General features: G+C 34.3%; 1 protein-coding gene across 2 annotated transcripts in view; it reads left to right on the forward strand.

The window, feature by feature from the left end:
- Positions 1 to 27,446, forward strand: part of TECRL (trans-2,3-enoyl-CoA reductase like) — a 137,489-nt gene that overhangs the window by 68,551 nt on the left and 41,492 nt on the right. For both annotated transcript variants that reach the window (NM_001133988.1, XM_024245654.2), the window contains 2 exon segments: positions 16,406 to 16,450; positions 22,194 to 22,297. In NM_001133988.1, coding sequence (NP_001127460.1) covers positions 16,406 to 16,450; positions 22,194 to 22,297 — 149 coding nt within the window.

Here is a 27,446-nt window from a genome sequence, read left to right on the forward strand (position 1 = left end):
AAAGAATGTTTTAAGTAAGCCCATGTGTGTTTGTGTATGTTGTGTTTATATTCTTGTGTGTGTGCTTCTGCGTGCATGTTTATCTTGGTGGCAGTAAATAAAAATCCACTTAATACTTTGAGGGATATGATAAATTTTTTTTTTTTTTTTTTTTTTTTTTGCTGTTGAGGCACCCAGTATGGGGAGTCTTATTACAGTGGAAGAAGATGTTACAATGTGTAGTCAAAGTGGAAAATATTACTTGCAACCATACATTTCGTCTATATCAGTTAATCCACACAGAAGAAAAGCATTAGGTTCAACAGGACCTTAACTGGGGTCCGCTTGTGACTTAGAAAACCTTTAACTTCTTTATGGATAATGTTAATCTCACTTGACTTGTGATGGATTCATTTAACCTCCATGTCACTCACTGAGTAGCTACCTGTCTCACATTGGCCAGGTGTGTGAAATAATAAATATCTTATTGTTTAACACAATAAAAACAGACAAACAAACAAAAAACTAGATGGAGAATAAACATCCTTCTGAAACATTTTTGGATTGCTATTTTGTTTTTCTGTTTTCTCTTACCAATTCCTCCTTGCTGAGAGCTATGGTTGGTAGCGTGCATTTACTGTGTAGTTTCATTCAAAGCCTTAAAGCCATTACATTTCATGTAGGAGCTTTGTTTTAAATTACACTTTAATTTTAAATTACACTTTGTTTTAAATTTAAATTAAATGGCAGGCCCCATTTCAACACTCACCATTAATGTTTGTGCATGTGAATAGTAAGCAAGTGTGAAGTCTCTCACCTCAGTCTATTTTCCAATCTGAATGCAAATAACTCCAGATGCTGCCTTTTCCATAATTTATATAAAATGTCATAAATTGTGTTTTTACCACGAGGACAGAGCTTCTCAAAATGCACCAGGAATTTCAGACTCCTATATCAAAACTAAACAAATATAACATCAAATATCATGTCTTTATATCTATCTATTCATCTATCATATATCAATAAAATTTGAGAGATGTAGAGATATAGAATCTTATAGATAGATATAGACACAGGTTATATAAAGATATAAATATAGATTATACTTGTATCATCTTATATGTATAAATATGTTACATATGGAACTATATATACATATAATATATACGTATAATATATATGTATATATTATGTATATATATGAGTTTTTTCCTATTATTTTGTCCTATTACTCCCTATTCTAAATGTTGACAATTAAAAAAAAAATCAATGCAAATGGTAACCTAGCTGGTTTGCATTAGATTCACTTATACATTTCACAGATATTTATATACAGATTACTACTGTGGGGGAGGGTGGGGATAGACCCCTTCTTCTCATCTACTAGTATTTATTTTCTTACAAATTTTATGTTTTCAGGCATTTTTTTAAAAAGCTTTCTATAGATTACAAATGAAAGCAGGATAAAATGTTCTCCACAAGCCATGACATTTTGTTCATACTTTATTATTTCTCTCTGTAGCTCTAAAGTGTGTAATTGAGGTTAATCTTTTGGCAAACAGATGTATCAACAATCAACCAGCAAGATTTTGAAAGAAAAGCATTCTTTCATGAGTTGAAACCTAACTGTTGAATAATTTGTAGCAAGAAAGTATTTTCCCCATAACAAATTTGAATGAGATGAATAAAATTCTATTTACCAGAATTTATTTTTGTTAAAGCATTAAATTTGCCTAGAAAGAATGTCTTAAGTGTGTGTGTGTGTGTGTGTTTGTGTGTGCATGTTTATCTTAGTAACAGTAAATAAATATCCATTTAATACTTTGAAGGATCTCATGATAAATGTTTCTTTGATTTCTTTCCTGTTGAACAACAACTACATTTGACTATGAGAATATGTTTACTTGGTTATATAGTTTGCTTTATTTGTCTCTATAACTTTAATTAACTCATGCAAAATTGGTAAATAGGGTAATGATATCAGTATGATGTGGAATTTACAATTGTTTATATACCTTTCTTTAAGCATGGTATCATTTTGCACTACCAAGTAACAGTAGCTGAGCACAAACTATACAACATAAACAAGGAAAGATATAAGCTATTAATATACACTGTATCACAATATCTGTTTCTTACCAAGCTCCTTTGGCCAGATGCTCTGTCTTAGAAATGTATTTTGTCTAATTTCCCTTTATCTTTGTTAATTTAAGCACTGGAAAATCATTCTTACACACATTTTCATCACCCTTTATTCCCCCTTTTTTAAAGAAGGCAAACTTTATTTTTTGTTGAATTTTTTATTAGAAACATAATTTTAACTGTACTATTATTTTTATTATGATTATTGCTGGTTTTGTTAGTGATCACAACACAGAGTTGTAATGATTTTAACTAATCTTTCCCTAACTTTACGTTTTTATACCCTGTATTTTCATAGTGTTATTTTTTCAGAAAACGTGTCTCAGGAATGCATATATCATGTTTTAGCAGAAATGCTTCCATCTATACAAATGACCAAAAGTTTTTAATGTTGCTTTAAAAGTATAATTTAATAGTATATTTAATGAGTTCTTAATAATTTTTTTGTAATTTGACATATTATTACATTTATTCTTCACAATGCCCTGAATAGATAGATACTTTTGTGGCCTCCATTTATTTTTGTTTTTATTCTTTGTTTCACAGATGAGAACACTAAGATTCATGGAAGTCATTTACCTGAGAATAATAAAACAACAACAGAGTATAATTTCAGATTTTAAGCACAGTGAATGTGGACAGACTTTGGTGGTTAAGCAGTAATCACCTTCTCTTCAGATAGGGAAAGGATTATAAGTAACAGTCTCACATTTAACTAAAATCATGGTATATATAAATATAAATAAACACACACACATACACACACACATACACACACACACATATATATAAAACTACTACCAAGTCTTCTTCTAAAAAAGGCCATGCATCTATTTAAATATTATAAAATCACATCACACATTCTTCAGTGTCATGCAGTCCTCCAATCACTGCATATACTAGTGCTGATCAAAATGATCCAGGGTACTTGTTCTCATGGAGATTTCACAACAGTAATGAGAAATGTACACTAAAAATCTTAATAGACATAAGTAATTTCAGATATAAAGACCAAAAACGGGGAAGTGGGGAAACAACAACAGGCAGAAAATACTAGGATCTGCTCCATCTGGCAGTATTTTTAAGAGATTTTTTAGGGTGTTGCTTTTCTGGCTGGAAACTTGTGGCTATTGATGCCTTTGCCTGAGTTTTCCTTGGGCCTGCTGGGCTCATTCTGCCCACTCGGCCTGGCAGGCTGCACTGAGCTCATGCTACTGGCCTGGATCCCATGCCTCGAAGGGAAACTGAAGTCAGGTGTGGAGTGACAAGGGGTGTGTGAGTGAGTGTTGGATCAGGCCACTGCACAGTTAGACATGCTGGCTCCTGCCACAGGGTGGACACCTCCAGGTGCCAGCATGGGTGTTAGCTCTCTGTGAGGCTGCAACTGGACCAGGCACACCACAAGCTGCTTCCCCAGCTGTCACCAGGGAGTGTGATGGCACCCAGAAGCTTAGAAATGCCAGGAACCACAGAGGCCCAAAGAGGGAGTCACAGGCCTGGCTCCAGAAGCTCCCAGGTCTGGGCTCCCTGAAGGGCTGCAGCTTTTCTCTCCTTCTCTTTACCTGCAACGTGGCAAGCAAGGGGCATGTTTTAGCCCTACTTTTTTTTTTTTTTTTTTTTAAGATGGAGTTTTACTCTTGTCGCTCAGGCTGGAGTGCAATGGTGTGATCTCAGCTCACTGAAACCTCACCTCCGCCTCCCAGGTTCAAATGATTCTCCTGCCTCAGCCTCCCAAGTAGCTGAGATTACAGGCATGTGCCACCACCCCAAGCTAATTTTTGTATTTTTAGTAGAGATGGGTTTTTGCCATGTTGGTTAGGCTGGTCTCAAATCCTGATCTCAGGTGATCCAGACACCCCAACCTCCCAAAGTGCTGAGATTACAGGTGTCAGCCACCTTGCCTGGCCTTCAGCTCCATTTTTGTTATAGCTCTTTTAGCCTTGCTGTTTGGTGGATCCTGAGTTCTTGTCCTGTAAACAGCAAGAATGAGGTATGAAGACAAGTGGAGGGTGGACACGATGAAGAGGAGCTTTACTGAGCAATAGAACAGCTCAGAGAAAACCTATAGGGAGAAGCTCCTTTCTGCCACCAGGGTCTCCCAACAAGTGTTCAGCTCTTAGCAGAGAGGAGACCCTAGAGTGGGAAGCTCCTCTCCATGGACAGGTTGTCCCATCATCTCTGCAGCTCTCAGCAGAGAGGAGGTCCTGCAATGGGTTGTTCTCCACCGCAAGCAGGTCATCCTGCTGTCTTCCAAGCTCTCAGCAAACAGGAGGCCCTAGAGTGGGTTGTTCCTCTCTGCAGCTGGTAGTTCCCGCCTCTCCTCAGCTCTGCCTGAGCCTGGGGCTTTTATGGGCCTCAGATGGAAGGAAGTGTACTCTGATTGGTCCACAGGCAGCCAAGGGAGGGCCCAGAAAAGATACCAGAAGTTCACACTCCAGTCTGTGAGACTGGCAGCTGGGTCCCCATCCTTCAGGCACTTCACGGCCTGAAGATGGGGCCTCACCAGGAACTGGACCCTCTGCCCAGGAGCCTGTCTGCTTCCTACTGCTGTTTATGGTGCCCAGGCTGTTCATGCCAGGGGGCATCTACATGCCAGTGCCAAGCTGCCCTTAGTACCCCTGTGGCTTTCCTCCCTTGCTTGTCAGTGCCCAAAGTCCAGAGGGGGCTAAAGCAGCAGGCAGCAGGGGGCTGGTGTGTCAGCACTGCTCCAAGTGTGCACAAACCTGGTCGGGCTGTCACAGTGCCCGGGCTTGGTCCCAACTTTGCTCTGAAATTGGAGTGGGCACTGACAGTAGAAAGAAGCCAGACAGCTGGAGCAGACACTTTCAAGCCTGTGAAGGCAGCAGGGCCTCCCCAGACCTCTGACAGTGCAGGGATTCCTCGGCCTGCAGCCATGATTTGGGTGGCTGCAGCTGTGTTTGGTAGGGTGATTGTCATGCCTGCTCCATGGAGTGAGAGGCTGGGGTCTGCAGCAACAGTTTGGATGGCTGCAGCAGAACCCAGGGAACTCCTGCCCCTACTGATAAGGGGTGAGACTCCTGCTTTTTCCTGGCTTCTGCCAGCTCCATGGAGCATGCAGTCCTGGCCTCACCTCCCTACTGCAGCTGGCATGATGGCAACAGCTTCTACAGATGACTTGATGCTGCCATCAGTATCAGGAAAATTCTCTCTGTATAGAGTAATTCAGTAACTCAGAAAGTCAAGTAGTTGAGTAAAACGAGGTTTACGGTTGCTCATAGTGAGACCAAGAGAGAAGACAGCAAAGTAAAGTAGGTCCGTTCCTCAGGTTGTGATTTGTTATGGATCCTAGAATTTAGTACAGAATAGCATGAAATTTAGGAGAAATGAGGAACTTATGATCGTGAAAATAGTAGAATAATTCTTGGAAAATCAAGGAATATTTTAGAGAGAATTATTAGTGTAAATAAGCAGAAAGGAGAGATGGTGATTATAAGAAGATATTTGAAATCTCTAGTTTGGGGGTAGTGCATTTCTTAGTATAAGATGCTGGGAAAGAGTTGCAGAGCAGAGAACCTTCAGATTTGAGTAGATCAAGGACCTAAAGGGCAGAAAATTAAAGTGATGTTAAAATCATCAACATTGATAAGTAAATAGTGGAGGAGAGGATGTTCTGTGCTAAAATGATCAGTGATTTAGGTGGAAAGAACATTAGAGATAGCAATTAGAAGAAATAATATTAGATAGTAAAGTCTAGTGATATGAATTCCACAAGAAAAATGGAAAACAAATATTTTTCTTTATATATATATATATATTTTTATTATACTTTAAGTTCTAGGGTACATGTGCACAACATGCAGGTTTGTTACATATGTATACATGTGCTATGTTGGTGTGCTGCACCAATTAACTCATCATTTATGTCATTTACATTAGGTATCTCTACTAATGCTATCCCTCCGCCCCCCCCACCCCACAACAGGCCCCAGTGTGTGATGTTCCCCTTCCTGTGTCCAAGTGTTCTTATTGTTCAATTCCCACCTATGAGTGAGAACATGTGGTGTTTGGTTTTTTGTCGTTGTGATAGTTTGCTGAGAATGATGGTTTCCAGCTTCATCCATGTCCCTACAAAGGACATGAACTCATCATTTTTTATGGCTGCATCTTTCCATGGTGTATATGTGCCACGTTTTCTTAATCCAGTCTATCATTGTTGGACATTTGGGTTGGTTCCAAGTCTCTGCTATTGTGACTAGTGCCGCAATAAACATACATGTGCATGTGTCTTTATAGCAGCATGATTTATATTCCTTTGGGTATATACCCAGTAATGGGATGGCTGGGTCAAATGGTATTTCTAGTTCTAAATCCTTGAGGAATCGCCACACTGACTTCCACAATGGTGGAACTAGTTTACACTCCCACCAACAGTATAAAAATGTTCCTATTTCTCCACATCCTCTCCAGCACCTGTTGTTTCCTGACTTTTTAATGATTGCCGTTCTAACTGGTGTGAGATGATATTTCATTGTGCTTTTGATTTGCATTTCTCTGATGGCCAGTGATGATGAGCATTTTTCATGTGTCTGTTGAATGCATAAATGTCTTCTTTTGAGAAGTGTCTGTTCATATCCTTTGCCCACTTTTTGATGGGGTTGTTTGTTTTTTTATTATAAATTTGTTTGAGTTCTTTGTAGATTCTGCATATAAGCCCTTTGTCAGATGAGCAGATTGCAAAAATTTTCTCCCATTCTGTAGGCTGCCTGTTCACTCTGATGGTAGTTTCTTTTGCTGTGCAGAAGATCTTTAGTTTAATGAGAACCCATTTGTCAATTTTGGCTTTTGTTGCCATTGCCTTTGGCGTTTTAGACATGAAGTCTTTGCCCATGCCTATGTCCTGAATGGTATTGCCTAGGTTTTCTTCTAGGATTTTATGGTTTTAGGTCTAACATTTAAGTCTTTAATCCATCTTGAATTAATTTTTGTATAAGGTGTAAGGAAGGGATCCAGTTTCAGCTTTCTACATATGGCTAGCCAGTTTTCCCGGCACCATTTGTTAAATAGGGAATCCTTTCCCTATTTCTTGTTTTTCTCAGGTTTGTCAAAGATCAGATAGTTGTAGATGTGTGGTATTAGTTCTGAGGACTCTGTTATGTTCCATTGGTCTATATCTCTGTTTTGGTACCAGTACCATGCTGTTTTGGTTACTGTAGCCTTGTAGTATAGTTTGAAGTCAGGTAGCGTGATGCATCCAGCTTTGTTCTTTTGGGTTAGTATTGTCTTGGCAATGTGGGTTCTTTTTTTGGCTCCATATGAACTTTAAGGTAGTTTTTTCCAATTCTGTGAAGAAAGTCTTTTGTAGCTTAATGGGGATGGCATTGAATCTATAAATTACCTTGGGCAGTATGGCCATTTTCACGATATGGATTCTTCCTATACATGAGCATGGAATGTTCTTCCATTTGTTTGTGTCCTCTCCTCTTTTATTTCGTTGAGCAATGGTTTGTAGTTCTCCTTGAAGAGGTCCTTCACGTTCCTTGTAAGTTGGATTCCTAGGTATTTTATTCTCTTTGAAGCAATTGTGAATGGGAGTTCACTCATGATTTGGCTCTCTGTTTGTCTTATTGGTGTATAAGAATGCTTGTGATTTTTGCACATTGATTTTGTATCCTGAGACTTTGCTGAAGTTGCTTATCAGCTTAAGGAGATTTAGGGCTGAGACGATGTGGTTTTCTAGATATACAATCCTGTCATCTGCAAACAGGGACAGTTTGACTTCCTCTTTTCCTAATTGAATACCCTTTATTTCTTTCTCCTGCCTGATTGCCCTAGCCAGAACTTCCAACACTATGTTGAATACAAGTGGTGAGAGAGGGCATCCCTGTTTTGTGCCAGTTTTCAAAGGGAATGCTTCCAGTTTTTGCCCATTTAGTATGATAATGGCTGTGGGTTTGTCATAAATAGCTCTTATTATTTTGAGATACGTCCCAACAATACCTAATTTATTGAGAGTTTTTAGCATGAAGGGCTGCTGAATTTTGTCAAAGGCCTTTTCTGCATCTATTGAGATAAGCATGTGGTTTTTGTCTTTGATTGTATTTATATGCTGGATTACGTTGATTGATTTGCATATGGGAGACTTTAACACCCCACTGTCAACATTAGACAGATCAATCAGACAGAAAATTAACAAGGATATCCAGGAATTGTATTCAGCTCTGCACCAAGTGGACCTAATAGACATCTACAGAACTCTCCACCCCAAAACAACAGAATATACATTCTTCTTAGCACCACACCACACCTATTCCAGAATTGACCACATAGTTGGAAGTAAAGCTCTCCTCAGCAAATGTAAAATAACAGAAATTGTAACAAACTGTCTCTCAGACCACAGTGCAATCAAACTAGAACTCAGGATTAAGAAACTCACTCAAAACCGCTCAACTATATGGAAACTGAACAACCTGCTCCTGAATGACTACTGGGTACATAATAAAATGAAGGCAGAAATAAAGATGTTCTTTGAAACCAATGAGAACAAAGACACAATATACCAGAATCTCTGGGACACATTTAAAGCAGTGTGTAGAGGGAAATTTATGGCACTAAATGCCCACAAGAGAAAGCAGGAAAGATCTAAAATTGACACCCTAACATCACAATTGAAAGAACTAGAGAAGCAAGAGTAAACACATTCAAAAGCTAGCAGAAGGCAAGGAATAACTAAGATTAGAGCAGAACTGAAGGAGATAGAGACACAAAAAACCCTTCAAAAAATCAATGGATCCAGGAGCTGTTTTTTTGAAAAGATCAACAAAATTGATAGACCACTAGCAAGACTAATAAAGAAGAAAAGAGAGAAGATTCAAATAGATGCAATAAAAAAATGATAAAGGGGAAATCACCACCGATCCCACAGAAATACAAACTACCATCAGAGAATACTATAAACACTTCTACACAAATAAATTAGAAAAGCTAGAAGAAATGGATAAATTCCTGGACACATACACCCTCCCAAGACTAAATCAGGAAGAAGTTGAATCTCTGAATAGACCAATAACAGGCTCTGAAATTGAGGCGATAATTAATAGCTTACCAACCAAAAAAAGTCCAGGACCAGATGGATTCACAGCTGAATTCTACCAGAGGTACAAAGAGGAGCTGGTACAATTCCTTCTGAAACTATTCCAATCAATAGAAAAAGAGAGAATCCTCCCTAACTCATTTTATGAGGCCGGCGTCATCCTGATACCAAAGCCTGGCAGAGACACAACAACAAAAAAGAGAATTTTAGACCAATATCCCTGACGAACATCGATGCAAAAATCCTCAGTAAAATACTGGCTAACCGAATCCAGCAGCACATCAAAAACCTTATCCACCATGATCAAGTGGGCTTCATCCCTGGGATGCAAGGCTGGTTCAACATACGCAAATCAAGAAAACAAATGTTTCTGAAGCCACATTTAATAAGAAAAAGGACTCCTACTACTCTTTCTGACATATAATCATGTGAATTTATTATGAAATATGAATACTAGTTGAAGAAGAGGAAGAAAAGTTTTATATCATAGCAGGACAATGAAGGAATCTTTGGAGTGGAATTTGATGATTTAGAAGACAGATCATGAGTGCCCTAAAGCAGCAGTCCCCAACCTTTTTGGCACCAGGGACCAGTTTCATGGAAGGCAATTTCTCCACACACTGGGGGTGGTAGTGAGTGGTTTCATGGTGATTCAAGCACATTACATTTATTCTGTACTTTATTTCTATCATTATGACATTGTAATATATAATGAAATAATTATGCAGCTCACCAAAATGTAGAATTAGTGGCAGCCCTGAGCTTGTTTTCCTAAAACTAGACAGTCTCCTCTTGGGGTGATGGGAGATAATGACCATTAGGCATTTGATTCTTATAAGGAGCATTCAACATAGATTCCTCACATGCGCAGTTCACAATAGGGTAGGTGCTGCTATGAGAATCTAATGCTGCCACTTATCTGACGGGAGCCAGAGCTCAGATGGTAATGTGAGTAATGGGGAATGGCTGTAAACACCGATGAGGCTTTGCTCACATGCCCACCACTCACCATGTGCTGTGCAGCCAGGTTCGTAATAGGCCATGGACCAGGACTGGTCTGTGGTCCAGGGGTTGGAGACCCCTGCCTTAAAGTATATTGGAAAATCTGAGAAGGTATGAAGAGGTGGACAATCAGGTCTGATTAGTGTTTCTGCAAAGTAAAATTGGGAGGACTGTCACTGAGTTAAAGGATCCTCTGGGAGACTTGCACAGCGGATAGTATGTAATGTAAATGGGGACATAGGTATGATGACCAATCTTGCTTCTTCCTTAGATGATGGTGGGTCATTCAGTAAGCAAACTGGTTACAAATTTTAACCAGTGAGCATAAATAAATAGTTTGGTTGCAATCTGTCTTCCTGCCCCACATAATTCTTGCTTTGTGCTTCATATCACAGGCAACCAGCTTGTTGCTTTATGCATCCTTCCTTCATCCTATTTTTTATTGTATAATGCAGAGATTTTGTGCAGCTTTAAAATTTTCCATTTCTAGAAGCATGTCTTTGTTTTCCTACAGAAACTTTTTTTGCAGTTGCTGATTATATTGTGTTAGTGCACTCTATCTTTGTAAAAGTAAACTCTTTAGCAGTTGCATTGTTTTTCAAGGTCAGCAAAATATAGACATTGATTGGTGCTGGTTTCAGTGTTAGACACTTTTAGTTGTTGAGAATGAGAGCGGAAACAGTTTTCTCATTTTTCAGATAGATAAACACTATCATACATTTCATACTAAACCATTAAATGTCTCACTGGCATCCTTGGTTTCATTCTGGCTTGATCACTTAATTATGTAGGTAGCATTTACAGGACTGCAAAGAAATGGTTTACAGATAATAAAATGGTCCATTTAATCCCAGTGAAGTATTGTACTAAATGAATCTTTTTTAACAAAATAAACCCAGCTAATTTAACTATATTCAATCAGCAGCCAATATCTTTAGCACATCAAGGAAGAATTTTGGGTAATATTTGATGTTTATTTCTTAAGAAGAAAGACAAGAATTCATGTGCCTGCCCCTTTTCTTAGGTCTGTAGGCTTCCACTGTTTAGAAGGAGTATAACAATTCTAATAAAATAACATATTCAAAGTGACAATGCAATTTACACAGGACATTCTCTCATGCCATGACACTTCCTATTTAGCATTCCATTCTCCAATTAATACTTCTTATTCCTTAATTTTGTTTTGTACATTCTTCCTAAATTTACAGGATGGTTTAAAGTCAAAGAATACTTCTCATTTTGTACATTATGGTTGTATATATTTTTGCATATGCATATACATTATTAGTAGTATTATAATCATATTGTATATAATCAAATTATAAGATATTCTGCTTTTTTATATACAATTATCCATATGCATGCCAGAATTTTGCTCCATGTTGTTTTATTTATTTCATCATCTCATCCCTTTCTCTTGGAATCAATTTCTTTTTCTCAAATTAGTCCTTTAGATGTTAATCTAATGATGGAAAGAAGTGTTCTATTGACAGTAAGACTTGTTAGTCTAATTAAACTTGTCCTTATTTTACATTTTCTTTCAATAGTGTTTTATTTAAAAGCTATTTGGCCAATATCTTATATTGCTCTTTCGAACTCTTCTATTAGTTTAATTGCCATTCATTTGTTGGTAATATTTATGACATTTTTTGTTTTTTAATCTGTTTTTTAAAAATATTTTTCTATTATTGTTTCAAATGGTTTAGCAATTATATACTTACATCTGGTTTTCATTACATATATATTCAGTATATATATCTTGTCATCATATGTCTTTAATTATATATCAATATATGTGTATGTATACATTTTATTTTATATATCTATATAGTTATTTACAGTAATTCTTTAATATTTATCTTAATATGTTTTGCCAGTATTGGAAAACTCTCAGTCATCATATCATTCAATATATAGCTTTTTCACTTTTCTTTAACTTTTTTATTCTCACACTTCAGTTTCACATATATTAGAATGATGTACTTTTTCATTGCTCATCGTGTATATATCTTACACCTTTCCCATTCCACATATTTATCTCTCTTTGCTTTAGTTGGGCTATTTTCTTCCAACTTCCAGTTCACTATTTTTCTCTCTACCATGAAATGATATCTCATAAACCCACTTACTATACTTTGCAGTTCCAAAATGTCTGTGTTTCTTTCCATAGTTTCTAGATTTCCAAATAATTCTGTCTTGTATTTTATGTTTATATCAATCATAGTTATTCTTAATTGTGTATGAAAACTTTATCTGAATGGTTGGTGAATCTCTATAATACCTTTTTAATTTCCCCCTGGTTTTTCATCATGTCTTGTCTTCTAGCATTCTTTGTTCTATTTTATTGAGGCCTGGTATTACATATGAAAAAATTTAGTGATAATTATAGGGTCTGAATAAAGAAACGATCTCCTTCCAGAGAAGATTTACATTTGCCTCTGCCAGCAGTAAGGCTGGACTTTGAAGGTTACAGATCACTTTAATTCAAACAGGGATGGAGATGACTCAAAATTGGGCTTAGTTTCCTTTAAGAATTGATTGATTTCTGATTCGTCCTTATTTAAGGGGAACGACTGAAATTGTGAACTTTTACCAGGTCTTCTCTTTGTGCATAAAGTTTGATTTTTGTCCCATTAGGCTCATAGGTTTGTGAAAAGCCCTGCTCAGCTTCCTCGCCTCTTAGCTCCTTCTTCCAATATAAACAGATACCCTTAGGGGAATGTGGCTAAGAGTAGTTGCTGGACTCAGCTTTCTGAGCTTCTCCTGTCTCCCAGATCTTGGTTCCCTAATTCTTTTTATTTTTCTTAACCACTCTGTGGATATTTTGATAAAATATTTTCTCATACTTTTTCAGTTGTTCTCAGCAGGAGGGATGGATGAGATGGAATATGTAGTTTGTCATTGCAATTAATGGACTTTTTTTGCTTATTATTGTGGATGCCTGTGAACATGTTATATCATTTAATTTTGGTCCCTATTTCTTTTAATCTATCTTTCATATTTTCTTAATCCCTTTATCTTTCTGCTTTCTGAGTAGGTTCTTCAGGCTCATCCTTTCATTGACTAATTCTTCTGTTTGTTCTGCATGAACACACTATCATTCCATTACATTTTAATCATAAGGTGCAAAAGGTTTTATTTCAATACATTTTATTTGATCTTTTCTCAAAAAATCCTGCAGGTTTTTGCAGTACCATGTTTTTCTAATATTTTTGATTCTTTATCTTAAATCTTCCAATCATCTTTAAGTGATTTAGGTGACTTTCTATGAGATTCCATATTTATGATGTTCTCTTGAGTTAATCTCATTATTTATCATGTCCCTGGACACTGTCTGATGGTGGATTAGTTTTTATATGATTTTTAAAACTTAAATTGTAAGTTTACCTACTTGAGGGTTTTAAGCTATGTTACCTAAACTGAATGCATAGTCCTCCAGTGGGTTATTTTTTCTAGGGCCAGATGTCTGAGAAGTATTACAGCTTGAGACCACCATTAGTGGAACACTACTAAAGTTTTAATGAGAGTATTCCAAGAACATGACACTAATATTATAATACATACTTAAGCATCAAAACCTAATATGGCACCAGTGGCTGTTTACAAATTCTCAGGGGATATATATTTTCTATTTTTGAACAGGCAGAGATTGACATATTTTACCTGTACTGGAGGTGAATTTCTTTCTAGTTCTCTCTTTTAATTAAAGATGTTTATCTGTGCATAGGAATCAATACCAACACTAGCACTGGCCTAGGGCTTTATATAGATTCCCAATGTGCAAGAAAACCAAAGAAATTGTGTAAACCCCAAAACTTACTGAATTATTTCTCAGGTTCTTGATTATTTCCTATAATTGGGATTTCCTTTTCTGTCTTGTGATCTCTATGCATAAAAGTTATATTTTATCTAAGAATAATAGTTATATGCAGTGTCTGTATTGCCAGAAATAAATTATGTTCATCTTTAGGATGTGGTATTTGTTTAGAATAGAATTGCCATTCTTATTGTATTGACTGCATGCTTCAAATTTAGTTAATAACAAATATAATTCTGTTTTTCTTGACAACTAGAATGTTTTCTCCCATTAATCACTTTATTTGTGGGGAGGATCAGCTATAGTCTAATATGAATTCAGTGATATTCACCTTTGTCATTTCTTTCTATGGGATAAAGTTTTGTGATTAATTAAACTTTTATTTGTGGTAGAGACAGAGTCTCATTATATTGCCCAGGCTGGTCTTGAACTCCAAGGGTCAAGTATTCTTCCTGTCTTGGCCTCCCAAAGTGTTGTGATTACAGGTGTGAACCACCACACTCAGCTGATTAATTAAAGTTTAACATTAATGAACATCTTTTTTACTTGAGATATATTTTACTCCCATTATAATGTTAACACCACCCTACAGGCTATCAACATTTGAACTTTTGATCAATATTGAATTAAATTTCCACATGTGCAATGACCATATATATCCTGTCAATCATTAAGTATCCTTAAGAGGTTGCTAATGTTCAGTTCCAAACAGGAGCTTTGTAAGGTCTTAGAATTACAAGAGACAACATTCAATTCATTTTAGTGTTCATATTTCAGAAAATAAACTGGCAGGTTTTATTTCTGTAAATCTGTTAAGACTTCCAGACACTTCACAGTTCTTCTAACATTGTTGCATTCAATGCATAATCAGGTGTTGCTAAGCAGCACATTATGACTTTATTATTTTAGGTAGCATATAAACATATTTTGGTTACTTTAAGCCATGATAGATGTTTCTCTGTTTTTTTTCTCATTTTTAGTTTTTCCTTTTTCTCTTTCCTCAATAGTACAGTAAAATAGTATAGTAGAACCCTCAGTTTTCCATTATAAAATAGAATAAGAATTTTATGTATCATTCTGTGGACTTTCAACATTTATTGTACTATATTCAATCTTTCTAATATTTGTTATTTAAAAAGTACTAATAATTGAGTATATTAATTTGACTTTTAATATCATGGCTATATTTGGGGTATTTACTTACTATTATTGTAAATGCATTGAAAAGTTGTAATCAAAGCAATATAATTTTTAACCAAATAAAATTACTTGGCTATAGAAAGTCACAGAGCTAATTATCTCTAAATAGCATCTCTCAGCTATGTTTTATGTTTTGATTTACTAGTTTCAGGAAAATAACATATTTTCTAGATAGTTAAATTTACTTCAGTGTATGCATTTACAATACCCACACATAATAGACTTTAGAAGATAAAACATACAATATATTCTTAAAATTACCCACATATATTTTTCATCCGACCTTCCTCTTTTTCAACTAGTAATATATTACCTATTAATAGAGGCTCTGTCCATGGTTTCTCATTTCCATGAAGTACTCTCATGCCTTTCTAGTCCTGAGTCATCTCTGCTTTCTCCCATGAACGTATTGAAAAAAAAAAAGATAATTGTGGAAAATTCCTTTGAAAATACTCTTTTAAACATTTATTATATGTGTGGTAAATCTATTTAAAGTTTAATCTCGAAGTTAAGAAGTAAACTTTTAATGGAGACTTTAAAACGATGGTATAGAATTTATTTTAAGATAAAGTTATATTCTGATAATTGTGAATCAACTCTTCATTATGGCAGTGTATAATAAAGATGATTTGATTTTTCTATAGAGATAGAATTATTTAGTGCTCTCTTTACTCCTAATGGTAGTACAAAGAGAAAATTTCAAGTGATGCTTCTGCTATGACCAATAAACTCATAATATTAAAAGTCAATGATACATATAATTCTGATAGACATCTTAGTATTGACTCTTGATAGAGAAAATAACCCAATTTCAGGTGCAAATATTAGATGAATTTTAAATGAGATTAAAGTTCCCAATTTTAAATAAAATATGTTCAAGCTTTTTATTGATAAAAAGCTTACATAGACTGAAGTGTACAAGTCATACGTCATACTACCTGATGCATGTCCAAAACCTGAACACACCTATGTAACAAGTCCCAAAATCAAAAAGCAGAAACTTACCACTTTTAAAGCTTTCCTTATCCTTTCTCTCAGTCACTATCCGTCATTGCTGGTCAGCACCCTACAAAAGGTAACCACTATTTCTATTTCTGACACTAGATAACCCGTTTTATTTACTTCCTAGAACTAAATTGTCTTCCCATGGAAACAGTTTTATAAGCCATGGTTACAATTTTTCTGACAATTAAATGTTATTTTTCATTGAATAGGTCCAAAGTGGTACCCTTCTCGAGTTGGTCTGCAGCTAGAATGTGGTAAGAAGCATTTTTCACTGATGTGTTTATTTAATTTATAATCCCTTTTCTATTTTCAAAAGCTGACATTCACTTATCACTTAGTAAATATACAAATATTAGTATTATTTAATTATTCTCCCAACAAACTAGAGCTCCACTTTTATAAATGAATAATTTAGTCTCAAATAGGTATTTTTTACATATTCACTGTCTGTGAGTTTTAGAAGCAGATTCTGAAACTAAAATATTTTTGTCTGTGAAGCTTTAACTGGTCATCTGTGAAGCTTTAACTGGTCACCTTCTCATTCTACTGCCCCATAATATATTCTTAAGGTTAATGCTTAGCTTTTTCAATTTTTTCTTTTTCTTTTTGCTGTTATAAAGCAGAATAAGTGACATAAGGAACAAAACTAATGAATTTGGAGAAGAAGCATTATGCCCACTATTAAACCTCAAATTTCTCAGATTTTTAAACCCTATGATCTCAAGAAATTTATCAATAAATGCACTTAAAAATGGCTCCTACCAATAATTACTGTTACTGATACTACATCAACTTTATTTTAAATTTGGAGTTTAAAATTTTAATGAAAGCTGTGGATAGCATGTACCTTTTATCAGGGTAGAGTGAAAAAGCCTTTAATAGTAAATCTATAGGAGGTACCTCTTAAGGAATTTCAATCTCCCAATTTTTCATAAATAATGAGTTGAATTTTTTTCTATTGCTTTTCCTAATATTTAGGTCGTCCTCTCTTAGGTATTACATGCACTTAAAGACAAATGATTATTTCTTTGAGTCTCTCAAAACTGTTATGAGTGTTTTCACTGCTGTCTTAAACATTTAATCTTTCTCTGAGACCTGTATGTTCAAAACAAAGAAATATGCAAGATTTCTAGGGGCCACACTTTCTTGATTCTCTCAAATTTATTTTTGCTCAAATGTTCAAGACAAATTCCCACCCACCTAGAGTTTAAGAAAGAAAAATTATTGTCTCATCTATTTTTGCCTTCATAGGACCTACCACATGTCAGCACATAAGAGCCTTTCAATACATGGATGTTGACATATATAAAATGAAATTGACTCTTACACAAAGAAGCCTCAAAGAATGTCACAGACAACATTGTCAAATGTAACTTCCATTTGAAGGACACTATAAGAGACTGATAAATTTCTGTTAGTTCAGTGTTCTGGTGAATACGACATATTTCTTTTCTCCCAAATTTATTTACCTAGTTGAGTATACCAGGATGAGGTGTGAGATGAGTAAAATATAGTTGTCGCAGTGTCCTCAAAAAGAAATGTAATGATGTATTTGAAAAAAAAGTCAACTGATTTAGTGAGATATGGTGCAAAGAAATCAAAATCCGAAGCTCATTTGGATTGATTCAGATTTCTACATTTGATTGACTCTCTCATACTTACTTGCCTACATGGTCTTCTTTTATATGGCAGAACTAAAAAAAACACTTAAATCATTTTTAAAGTGTGAGAGTTTATATGTTTATAATGCATATGATGATTGGCACAGGCTAGTTGCTCCATCAATCTTAGTCATAACTATTAATATTAAGAAGAAAAAAAGACAATACCAAAACAAAGCAGGGTCTTAATATTTATACATTTGCTTCCAAAATATACTTACTAGAATCGCTGATCTTATATGAATATTAGAGACTTCTATAGTTTCCTCACACAAAAGAAATCTTTAAAACACAAATAGAAGCTTTGATTTTCGTGAGTAAATTTTAACCAATTCTTTAGCTCTGTGTCTCTGCTGAGCTGTGCTATATTTAGCTGAACTTGGCTAGGTTCATGCATGCAGCTGCAGTGAGCTGCTGGGCTGTTAGGGAATGATTGGTCTACAATAACCACAACTTTCATGAAATTCCCTTTGTTCAATGTGGTCTCTCACCCCTCAGCAAAATAGTTTGGACTACTCACAAGCTGGGAGTAGAAGTATAAAAATGAGCAGAGGTACTAAAGAATTGTTGAAGCCCAGGTTTGGAAATAGCAAATGATCACTTGTCCTGCAAGTCACTAGTTAGCCCATATTCAAGGGGTGGGAATATGAGAACAGCTATCACTGAGAAGAACTACAAGGTCATACTGTATATGGTGTGTATATGGGGAAGAATTTCAGCAATTTTTGCAATAAATCTGTCATATAATCTGGTAAGTAAAATATTTTGTATATTCCTACCTTTATTAATATGCTTTATAATGTCCTGGAAGGACTGGGAAAATTTCTAATGTTTAAAATGATTGGATTTCTACATAGAAAAAATAGATTTTTTCCATCACTGTTTCCAAGCAATACATCAAAGCTCCATCCACATCCTTTATACAACAGTCTTAACAAACCACTAGGTCTGTTGTGCACCCCAGTTCCAGGCCCATACTTGGGAGGGAATATCCAAAGACCAGGTTGTGCTTGTGTTAATTTGGTCAGGAAATTCAGGGCCCTTAAGTGGCTGAAGCATGATCTAGAAAGATATGTCATGGGATCTAGTTAGGCATGTCCTGTCCTCTTGGCCCCACATATTTCTTTCCCTTTGATAAGGGACATAATCATGGAAAGCCAAGGACAATGGTCCCTTTTCCTTGAGTCTGTACGCTATGATTAATGATACATTTAGATTTTATCAAGTCATTTTTTCAAAATCTCATATTGATGGGACCACATTTTAAAAATAGAATGCCAATGATCTGTTCTTTGAAGTTGGCAAGGATGATAGAAGGGTAGAAACTAACCCCTTTTCTAAGGGTGTTAATAGATGTATATTGGAAACATATTTTCAGCACACTTTCAAGTGATACAAAGCCTGCTGAATTTTTTGTCCTTATTAACATTTTCTTGTTCTTATACATAATTGTCATAATACTACTGACAATTTTGACATCAAAGCCTTCACCTTGATCCATATTGCAAAAGTTTTGTATTGCTATGTAACAAAGTTACACAAATTTAGCAGTATAAAAAGACTATCATTTATTAGATTGAAGCCATATTATGGCTTGATTCTCTGATTAGGATTGTATAAGACTGGAATCAGAGTGTTGACTGAACTGAATTCTCATGTGAAGACTCTTGACAAAAAGCCACTTCCATCTTCTTTTGTGTTATTGGAAGAGTTTGTGTTGGAAATGCTTGTTCCCTGGTGCTGCAAAGAAATAGCACTCGAACATAAATTTAATTCTCTCAGTAAGGCAATTATTACTTTCTGCAGAAAGGGTGCTCATCACAGATGGAATAATGGTGAGAGCTCCCTTTTGCATTTTATGTTTGTTTGTTTGTCTGTTTGTTTGTTTGGTCTTTGCAGTTGCATCAGAGAAGTTCCTGTGTTCTTGCTGGCTGTCACTTCCTAGAGGTGGCTGTCTTTTCTCAAAGGCCACCTGTATCCTTTACATTGACCTTGTCCATCTTCAAGCGAGCTATTGCTCAGTGAGCTATAGCACAGTGAATCTTCCCAATGCACTGAATCTCTGAATTCCTCTGTCTTTGATTTCTGCACACAGATTGTAAAAACTCATGCAATAAATCAGGACTACCTAGATAATCTCATTTTTTAAAGCCATGAAATATAATTTAATCAACAGAGTAATAGCCTATATCATATGCAGAACCTCAGGGATTATACTGGGAGCAGAAATCCTGAGGATTATCTAAGAAATCTGCCTACCACACATGTGTTCTTAGGTAAACACAGGACTACGTTCACATTTTCAAAGCAATACAAAATTATATGTAATTATATATGTATATATGTATGTATTTTACATATAGTAATCATCAATTTACTAAAATATAGTAATCAATTTCTAAAATATAACTATGAAATGGTTTTCAATAAAGTACCCAGAGAACCATATACATTAACATGACCACCTAAATTATCTGGCTGTTAAAAGTGGATTTATCAAATTTCTGCCTTCAAATGTAATATACAATAATTGTATATTTTTCATTTCCTTTTAAAAGACCTTTAATTATAAGTATAAGTAGATATCTTGGATTCTGAAATATCATCTAATGGTAGATGCAAATTAACTTTTTTAATTTATTTCAAAAATAGAGACTGGAATGATGCCTTTTAATGATGTAGATAATATAAATCACAAATAGCGTATGTTAAGTATAACAATAATGATAACAACAATAATAGGATTATATTTGAGAGATTAATCCATTTTGGTATATGAGCTCTAGTCTACTCATTTTTCTTCCTGCTTGGTATACATTTCTTTACATAAAACAAAATATTTATCTCTTACCTTATTAAATAATATTTAAGATTTTTCAAATATTTTATTATAAATAATGCTTAAAAATATATTTTTTTACATATCTTCCCATATACACATTCCAGACTTGTCTGATGGTTATTTTTGAGAATGGAGTCAATTATGTTTATTTTACATCTATCTTATGAGTAGCTCCTTTCAGTAACCTTTGCTATATCTTTGTCTTACTATGTCTAAAGTCTGTAATACTGGAAACCTTAGTGTGTTTTCATTCCTTTCTTTCCATGCTGAATACACAAACAATCTCATGAAGCTGCATGGTTTTAAATGTTAATGACTTTCAAATATCTACACACACTTCTACCCTGCTGCCTATTTGTCAGTTCTTTCTTGAATGTCTAAGAGATACCACACACTTAAAATACCTTAAGCACTCTTAATTTTTACCCTCAGATCTTGCTTTTTCTGTAGTCTTCTTCATGTCAGTTAATGACATTACAATGCACTTAAGTACTTGGGCCAAAAATCTAACTGTCTTTACCTCACTGAATCTTCTCCTTTCAATCAGTTTATCAAGAAGTTGAATCTAGGCTATGTTCAAAATATATTTACAATTGATACATCTTAACATTCTCACCAGTACCACCTTAATCCCAACAAACATCAGCTCCAGCTGGATTAATTTTAAATGTCTCCTAAATAATCACCTCGCTTCCCTTCTTTCTGTTTTTCACACAGCATCCAGAATATATTTTAAAAAGATAAATTATGCCATTCTCCTGGTGCTTTGGAGGGACCATTCATCTACCCACCACTAATTTATGCTCTTATAAAATCATTTAGAAAGTAGTTGAGACGTAGTTCTACTAACACTCAAAATTATACTTTTTGTTGTTTTGTTTTGTTTTCATTTTGAGGCAGGGTCTCTTTGTCTCCCGGACTGGAGTGCAGTGAAGTGATCACAGTCCACTGCAGCCTTGACCTCCCTGGCTCCAGCAATCCTCCCACCTCAGCCTCCTGAATTGCTGGGCCTACAGGCACACAGCACCATGCCTGGCTAATTTTTTTCTGTTTTTTGTAGAGACAGTGTTTTGCCATGTCACCAAGATGGAACTCCTGAGCTCAAGCTATCTGCTCACCTCAGCTCAACAAAGTGTTGAGATTACAGATGTGAGCCTTCACACCTGTCCTAAAATTACACTTTAAAAAAATTCCTGTATGTTATTTGTTTAGGTCCTAATATGACATGTTCTCAGAAATAATAAGATAGTAACTAATGGTAGTCTAAATTTTGGTTAGATGGTATTGGGAAACCACTGTGCATTTGAAGAGTTGCTAGATATATGTTATAAAATGGCATTGTTCACATTTTGTTTTACTTTGAAGATTTCTTGTACATTGTAATTTCCATATTGAATTAATCGTTAGCTTTTACTGATTTTACACTAAGAAATTCTTTATCATTATGCTAAGAAATTGTATTAAAATAAAATTTTCTTGTTATTTTTATTTTAGGTGGACCTTTTTTGAAGGACTACATTACCATTCAAAGTATTGCAGCTTCCTCCATTGTCACACTGTATGCTACAGACCTAGGTCAACAAGTCAGTTGGACCACAGTAAGTGTTAATTTGAAATGTAACATACATGTCTCATATTTTGCTCTAAGTAATTAATTGACAGATTAATTCTATCGAATAAACTCATAGCGAAACAAAATGTACTGAAAGGTATTTTTAATTTTCTATTCTTACTATGACCAGTGGCCAAAGTTCTACTCAAGCATTGGAGCAATAGAAAAACCACAGTTTTGAAAAAGGAAGATGAGTTCCGTTTTTTTTTTTTAATGGCAATCCATTCTATGACTGGGAGCTTCAACTTTGTTACCAAAATACCAGAGATTCGGTCTAGGTCCTGCTGCTTACTGCACAGAAAGCCAATGACGGTGATGACAAGTATTGCCAAGGAAGAAGGCTTCAGTTGGAAGCTGCGGATGAGGAGATGGGAGCTCAGTCTCACATCCATCTGCCTGACTGACTAAAACTAGGGGTTTATATAGCAGGGAAGAAATGTAACAATATGTAAGAAAACAGGTACTAAGGAGGGAAAAGGAGGCATCTGTTGGGGTGATCTGATGAGTTTCAGTTCTTTGATACTCTTTTGAGGGGCTGAAAGTTCTTTCCTGAGGAATGAGCTTAGGTAGAACAGATACAAGTTTCAAACTTTAACAGTAATAAGGGTCAATTTCTGCATTTATCCAAAAATAACTGTCTATGGGACTATTGGGCTGGTTTCATCTGCTCCACCTATGCTTTGTTATTTACATGGTATCTCTTTACCTTTTCCTTCTAGTAATCTAGGGACATCACAGCCTCTTTTGACACTGGAGAGAAGAGTATAGAATATCCAGTTAAAAAGGAGGTTCTCAGGCAGAGAAACAAACTTTTGGCAACTGACCATGAAAAAGTAAACTTCCTTCAGCCTGTGAAAATGTTCTTTTGGTTCTTTTTGGAGGAAAATATCAGGAGTTAAAATCATGGTATTTGAAAATGGCATTAGAAGAATGAGGACTACATTGAAAAGACATAGAGGGTTAAGAGGCAGTGAAAATATTTGGTACTAGTGCACTAAAACACTCATGGGTAATAGAATAAGTGGAATAGCTTCAACAGCAAGAGGAAATGTTAATATGATATTTAGTAACAAAGGCAGTGAAAGAATTAATAAATAGTTTTGATATACAAAGAATAGTGAACTCCTTTTCTTTCAATTACATTAAACTTCTGTTATTTGTATTATTTAAATTATGAAATTTTTTCTTTGTGGTTACATTCCACTCCATATTTGTGATTACTTTTAATATTTTTCTATTCAAAATGACTTTCCTTTTTGCCACAATTAACAATCGACATTACCATTCATAGTGATTTGAGCTGTTTCTTTACAATTAACCAATTTTTGTAAGTATTACAAAGGTATGATAATTTATACATTAATATTTAATTGCTAATTTTAATCCAACAAATTTAATTTTAAATTTATTAATTAAAATATTGCTACATCTGTTAATATTTTCTAACAGTCTTTTCTTTTAAGATATATTTCCCATGTAATTAACTAGTTCTATTTTATGTTTTCATTAAGAAAATATTCTCTGTGTGAAAAACTTTAAGAAATTAGTAGTATATATGCCCACAAAGGTGAGAAAAGAAGCTGCCAATGTTCTATGGCTGTGTTTGCAGTACAGTAAGGAGCTCAATAAATATTTTTTGAACAAACAAATAAATGAATGTCAAATGAAAAAAAAAGTTGATTTATTTTCCAAAGTATATTGAGCTTTTGAGTACTAACTTGTACCACTAAAGATTGAGTTTAGAATCTTATGAATTCTTGTGAAGCATATTTTAATGTTTAGAAAACAACCTATAGAAGATGCATGCGTTTGCAAATAAAGTTTTAATACTGTACTTAAATGTGATGTCTACAGACCTTTGCTTAAAGAGATTTTAGAAAGGAGTGTTTGGTCTTCAAAGGTTAAAATATTCACAGGGTCTTTGTCCACATTTACGATGAAAAGGGAACTCTGTTTACAGAAATTGTGTCAGGGTGAGCAGCATTAAACCATTAAATCATTAGAAATTTCAGCTTCATCACTTGGATAAGCACTGAGAAGAAAACACACTACAGTGGAATTATTTGATAATTGTACTAGAAAATTATAGCTTATTTGAGAGGAAAATCATCTATGTGACAAAGAGAACTCTGCAAATAGGCTGGATATTTTTACATCAACCCCATGGATTGCACATCCTTTTGCTCCAAATGAGTCAGTTCTATTAAATGCTAAAAATATACATATTACATTGCAATTACACCCATTTTGTATCAACTAAATTATGCAACAAAAGTAATGTTTTACCACATATGACATTCTTATTCATTGAAAAACATGAAAATGTGTTCCTATAATAAAACATTTCATAGATTTTTGGGGAAATAATCTAATTTAGCAAGGTTAAAATTAAGATTTTAATATTTTTCTCCAACTAACAGTGTGTTACAAAATGTTGAGTAAAATCTTGCCTCATTTAACTTACTAAAAAACTTAGGATAAAAGATTAATATGATAATATAATAATTCTCATTATATGAATACTGTTAATTAAAGTTATGCAGTTTTCACCATTTTTGTATTAATTCACGTATGTATGAGTTAATGTGTAATTCTTTACAATTTATCCCATGTATAAGTTCATGTATCTAACACCAATATCAAGATAGAGAATTGCTTCATCCTTAAGAAGGAACTTCTTCCTTTTATCGTTGCATACTTACATACACTTTTTCCTATCCTGGAGTAACCACTGATGTGTTCTTCATCTCCCTATTTTTGTCATGTGGAAAATGCTCTATAAAAGGATTCAAACAATATTTTGAGATTGACATTAATTTTTCTGTAAGCATAGTGTCCTTGAAATCCACCCTGATTTTTGTTTGTGTCAATAATTGGTTCCTTTACATTGGTGAGTAGTATTCAGTTATATGGATGTAATGGACTTTGTTTAACCATTTACTCTTTGAATTACATTTGGGTGGTTTTTAGTATTTTGCTATTACAAATAAAGCTGTAATGAATATTAGGGGTATTTGTATGAACTTTTTAAAAAATTTATCTGGGATACAGTGTTGAGTCTTGAGAATTCTTTATATAATGTAGATACGAGTGCTTGTATATGTGGTTTGGAAATATTTTCTCTCATTCTTTAACTTGTCTTTTCATCATCTTAGCAGAACTTTTCACTGAAAGAATTGTTTTCAATTTTAATGCAGTCTAATTTATCAAGGTTTTCTTTTAAAGATTATGCTTTTACTTTCATATATAAGAATCCTTCAGCTTAGTTCTAGGTCCTGGAGTTCTCTCCTGTGTTTTCTTATGAGTTTAATAGTTTTATGTTTTACACTGTAATGATAGCCTATTTTTATTGTAAATTCCACGTTTTTAATCTCTAAATCTAATTTTCTTTAATTTGTCTCATGTTCTATAACCCTTTTTTCTCATTTTTCTTACCTTATTTTGAATTAATTGTTGTGCTGTCTTTTCTATTACCTTTGTGTTATTTTGGTATTTATCTCTTCTATTTTACTAATTCTAGGGGTTACCAAAGAGATTACAGAGTGAACCCTTGAGATATTAAACGCTAATAGACATTTTTACATTTGATTTTACTAATGTAAAAATACTTCATAAATATTGAATATGAAGTTGAATGACTTTATATTTGAGCTCCTCCTGACTCATTTTTCATGGTTTTGGTATAATATAATTTTCCATATATCTTAAATCCAAATACATTACTAAAATTTTATCCAACAAATACCTTATCCTTTAGACTTGTCCTTTTTGCTGCGATTTAGTTATTTCTTCTAATGCTGAGCTTACATCTGTCTCCTTCTCCCTGAAGAACATCTTTAGTGTTTTATTGTAGTTCTGTCATTGATGAATTATCTCCATTCATGTTTATCTTAACATGTCCTTATTAACTTTTATTGTTAAAGAATATTTTTACATAAAAATAAGTTTATGTTGGCAGTTCTCTTTTCTTCACTTCACAATATTTTATTTTTTTAATTTCTGAATTCCATTGTTTCTGTTGAAAAGTCAGCTTTATTCCTTTGAAAGTAATGTGTCTTTTCTAAACAATTCTTGTTTGGTTTTTTAATCAGCAATTTGACTATGATATGCACAATTATAATCATATTTTTATTTATCTTGCTTTAGTTTTATCTGAGTTGGTGGTTTCATGTGTTCATGCACACATACATACATGCATATAATTTGAAAAATTTTAATGATCTATTCAGCTATTGCTTGTCCATTATTCTCTTTAAATTCTTCTTTTAAATTTTACATTACAATATTTTTCTTTTCAAAGTTTTTACATATCTGAAAATCACAACCTTATCTTTCATTTAACACATAAAAGATAGTTTTTGTTAAAGTTTGTGTCTGCTACTCCTGTCGTGTGCATCTTCAATTTTTTTATTTTTATTTTTGCTATTTCTCTTGGTTTTGCTCACAGTCTGTTTGGTCTTTGTATACCTGCATATTTCTAAGTACAGAAAATGTATGTGAAAAATTTTAATGATAACTGAGACCTAGGGTGATTTTTATCTTCTTTCAAATATAAGTTACGATCTTCTAAATGAATGAATTGCATTATTGGGTCCAAGTCATCTTGATCAAATCAATGACTGAAATGATTTTAGGTTGAAATTTAGGATCTGTGGAGACAGTTTTATGAGGCCACCTTCATCCTTTGGAGATGATGAACAACTGTTTTTGTTTTTTCATTCCCAGGCCCCATCAAAAATCTGTTCTTATCAGGCTCTATGAGGCTTCTTATGCAAGGTTCAATCTCTTCTCTGGATCCCCCGTTTCAAAATTCTTGACCTTCTAATTCCTCAATGACATTAAATCTCTGAAGGCTGAAAAAAGCTTTTTTAAAATATTTTGATCAGTTTTTCTCACTAGACTCATTAGTATTCTGTGTTTGAATTATCTAGAATAGAAATCTCCATTATATGTTATTTATTTGACAAACTACAAAAAAAACACAATCTTTATCTAGCATGATACTAACTTCAACAGTATTCATTAAGGACAAAGTGATATTACTGTATTACAAGTGATAAATGCTCCCAAAACTTTATGTAACACCCTTATCTTTAGGAGATTAAGGTTAAAACTACTTTATTTTGTTTTCAAGA

This window comes from Pongo abelii, chromosome 3 (assembly GCF_028885655.2).
Source record: "Pongo abelii isolate AG06213 chromosome 3, NHGRI_mPonAbe1-v2.0_pri, whole genome shotgun sequence".
Classification (NCBI taxonomy): Eukaryota; Metazoa; Chordata; class Mammalia; order Primates; family Hominidae; genus Pongo; species Pongo abelii.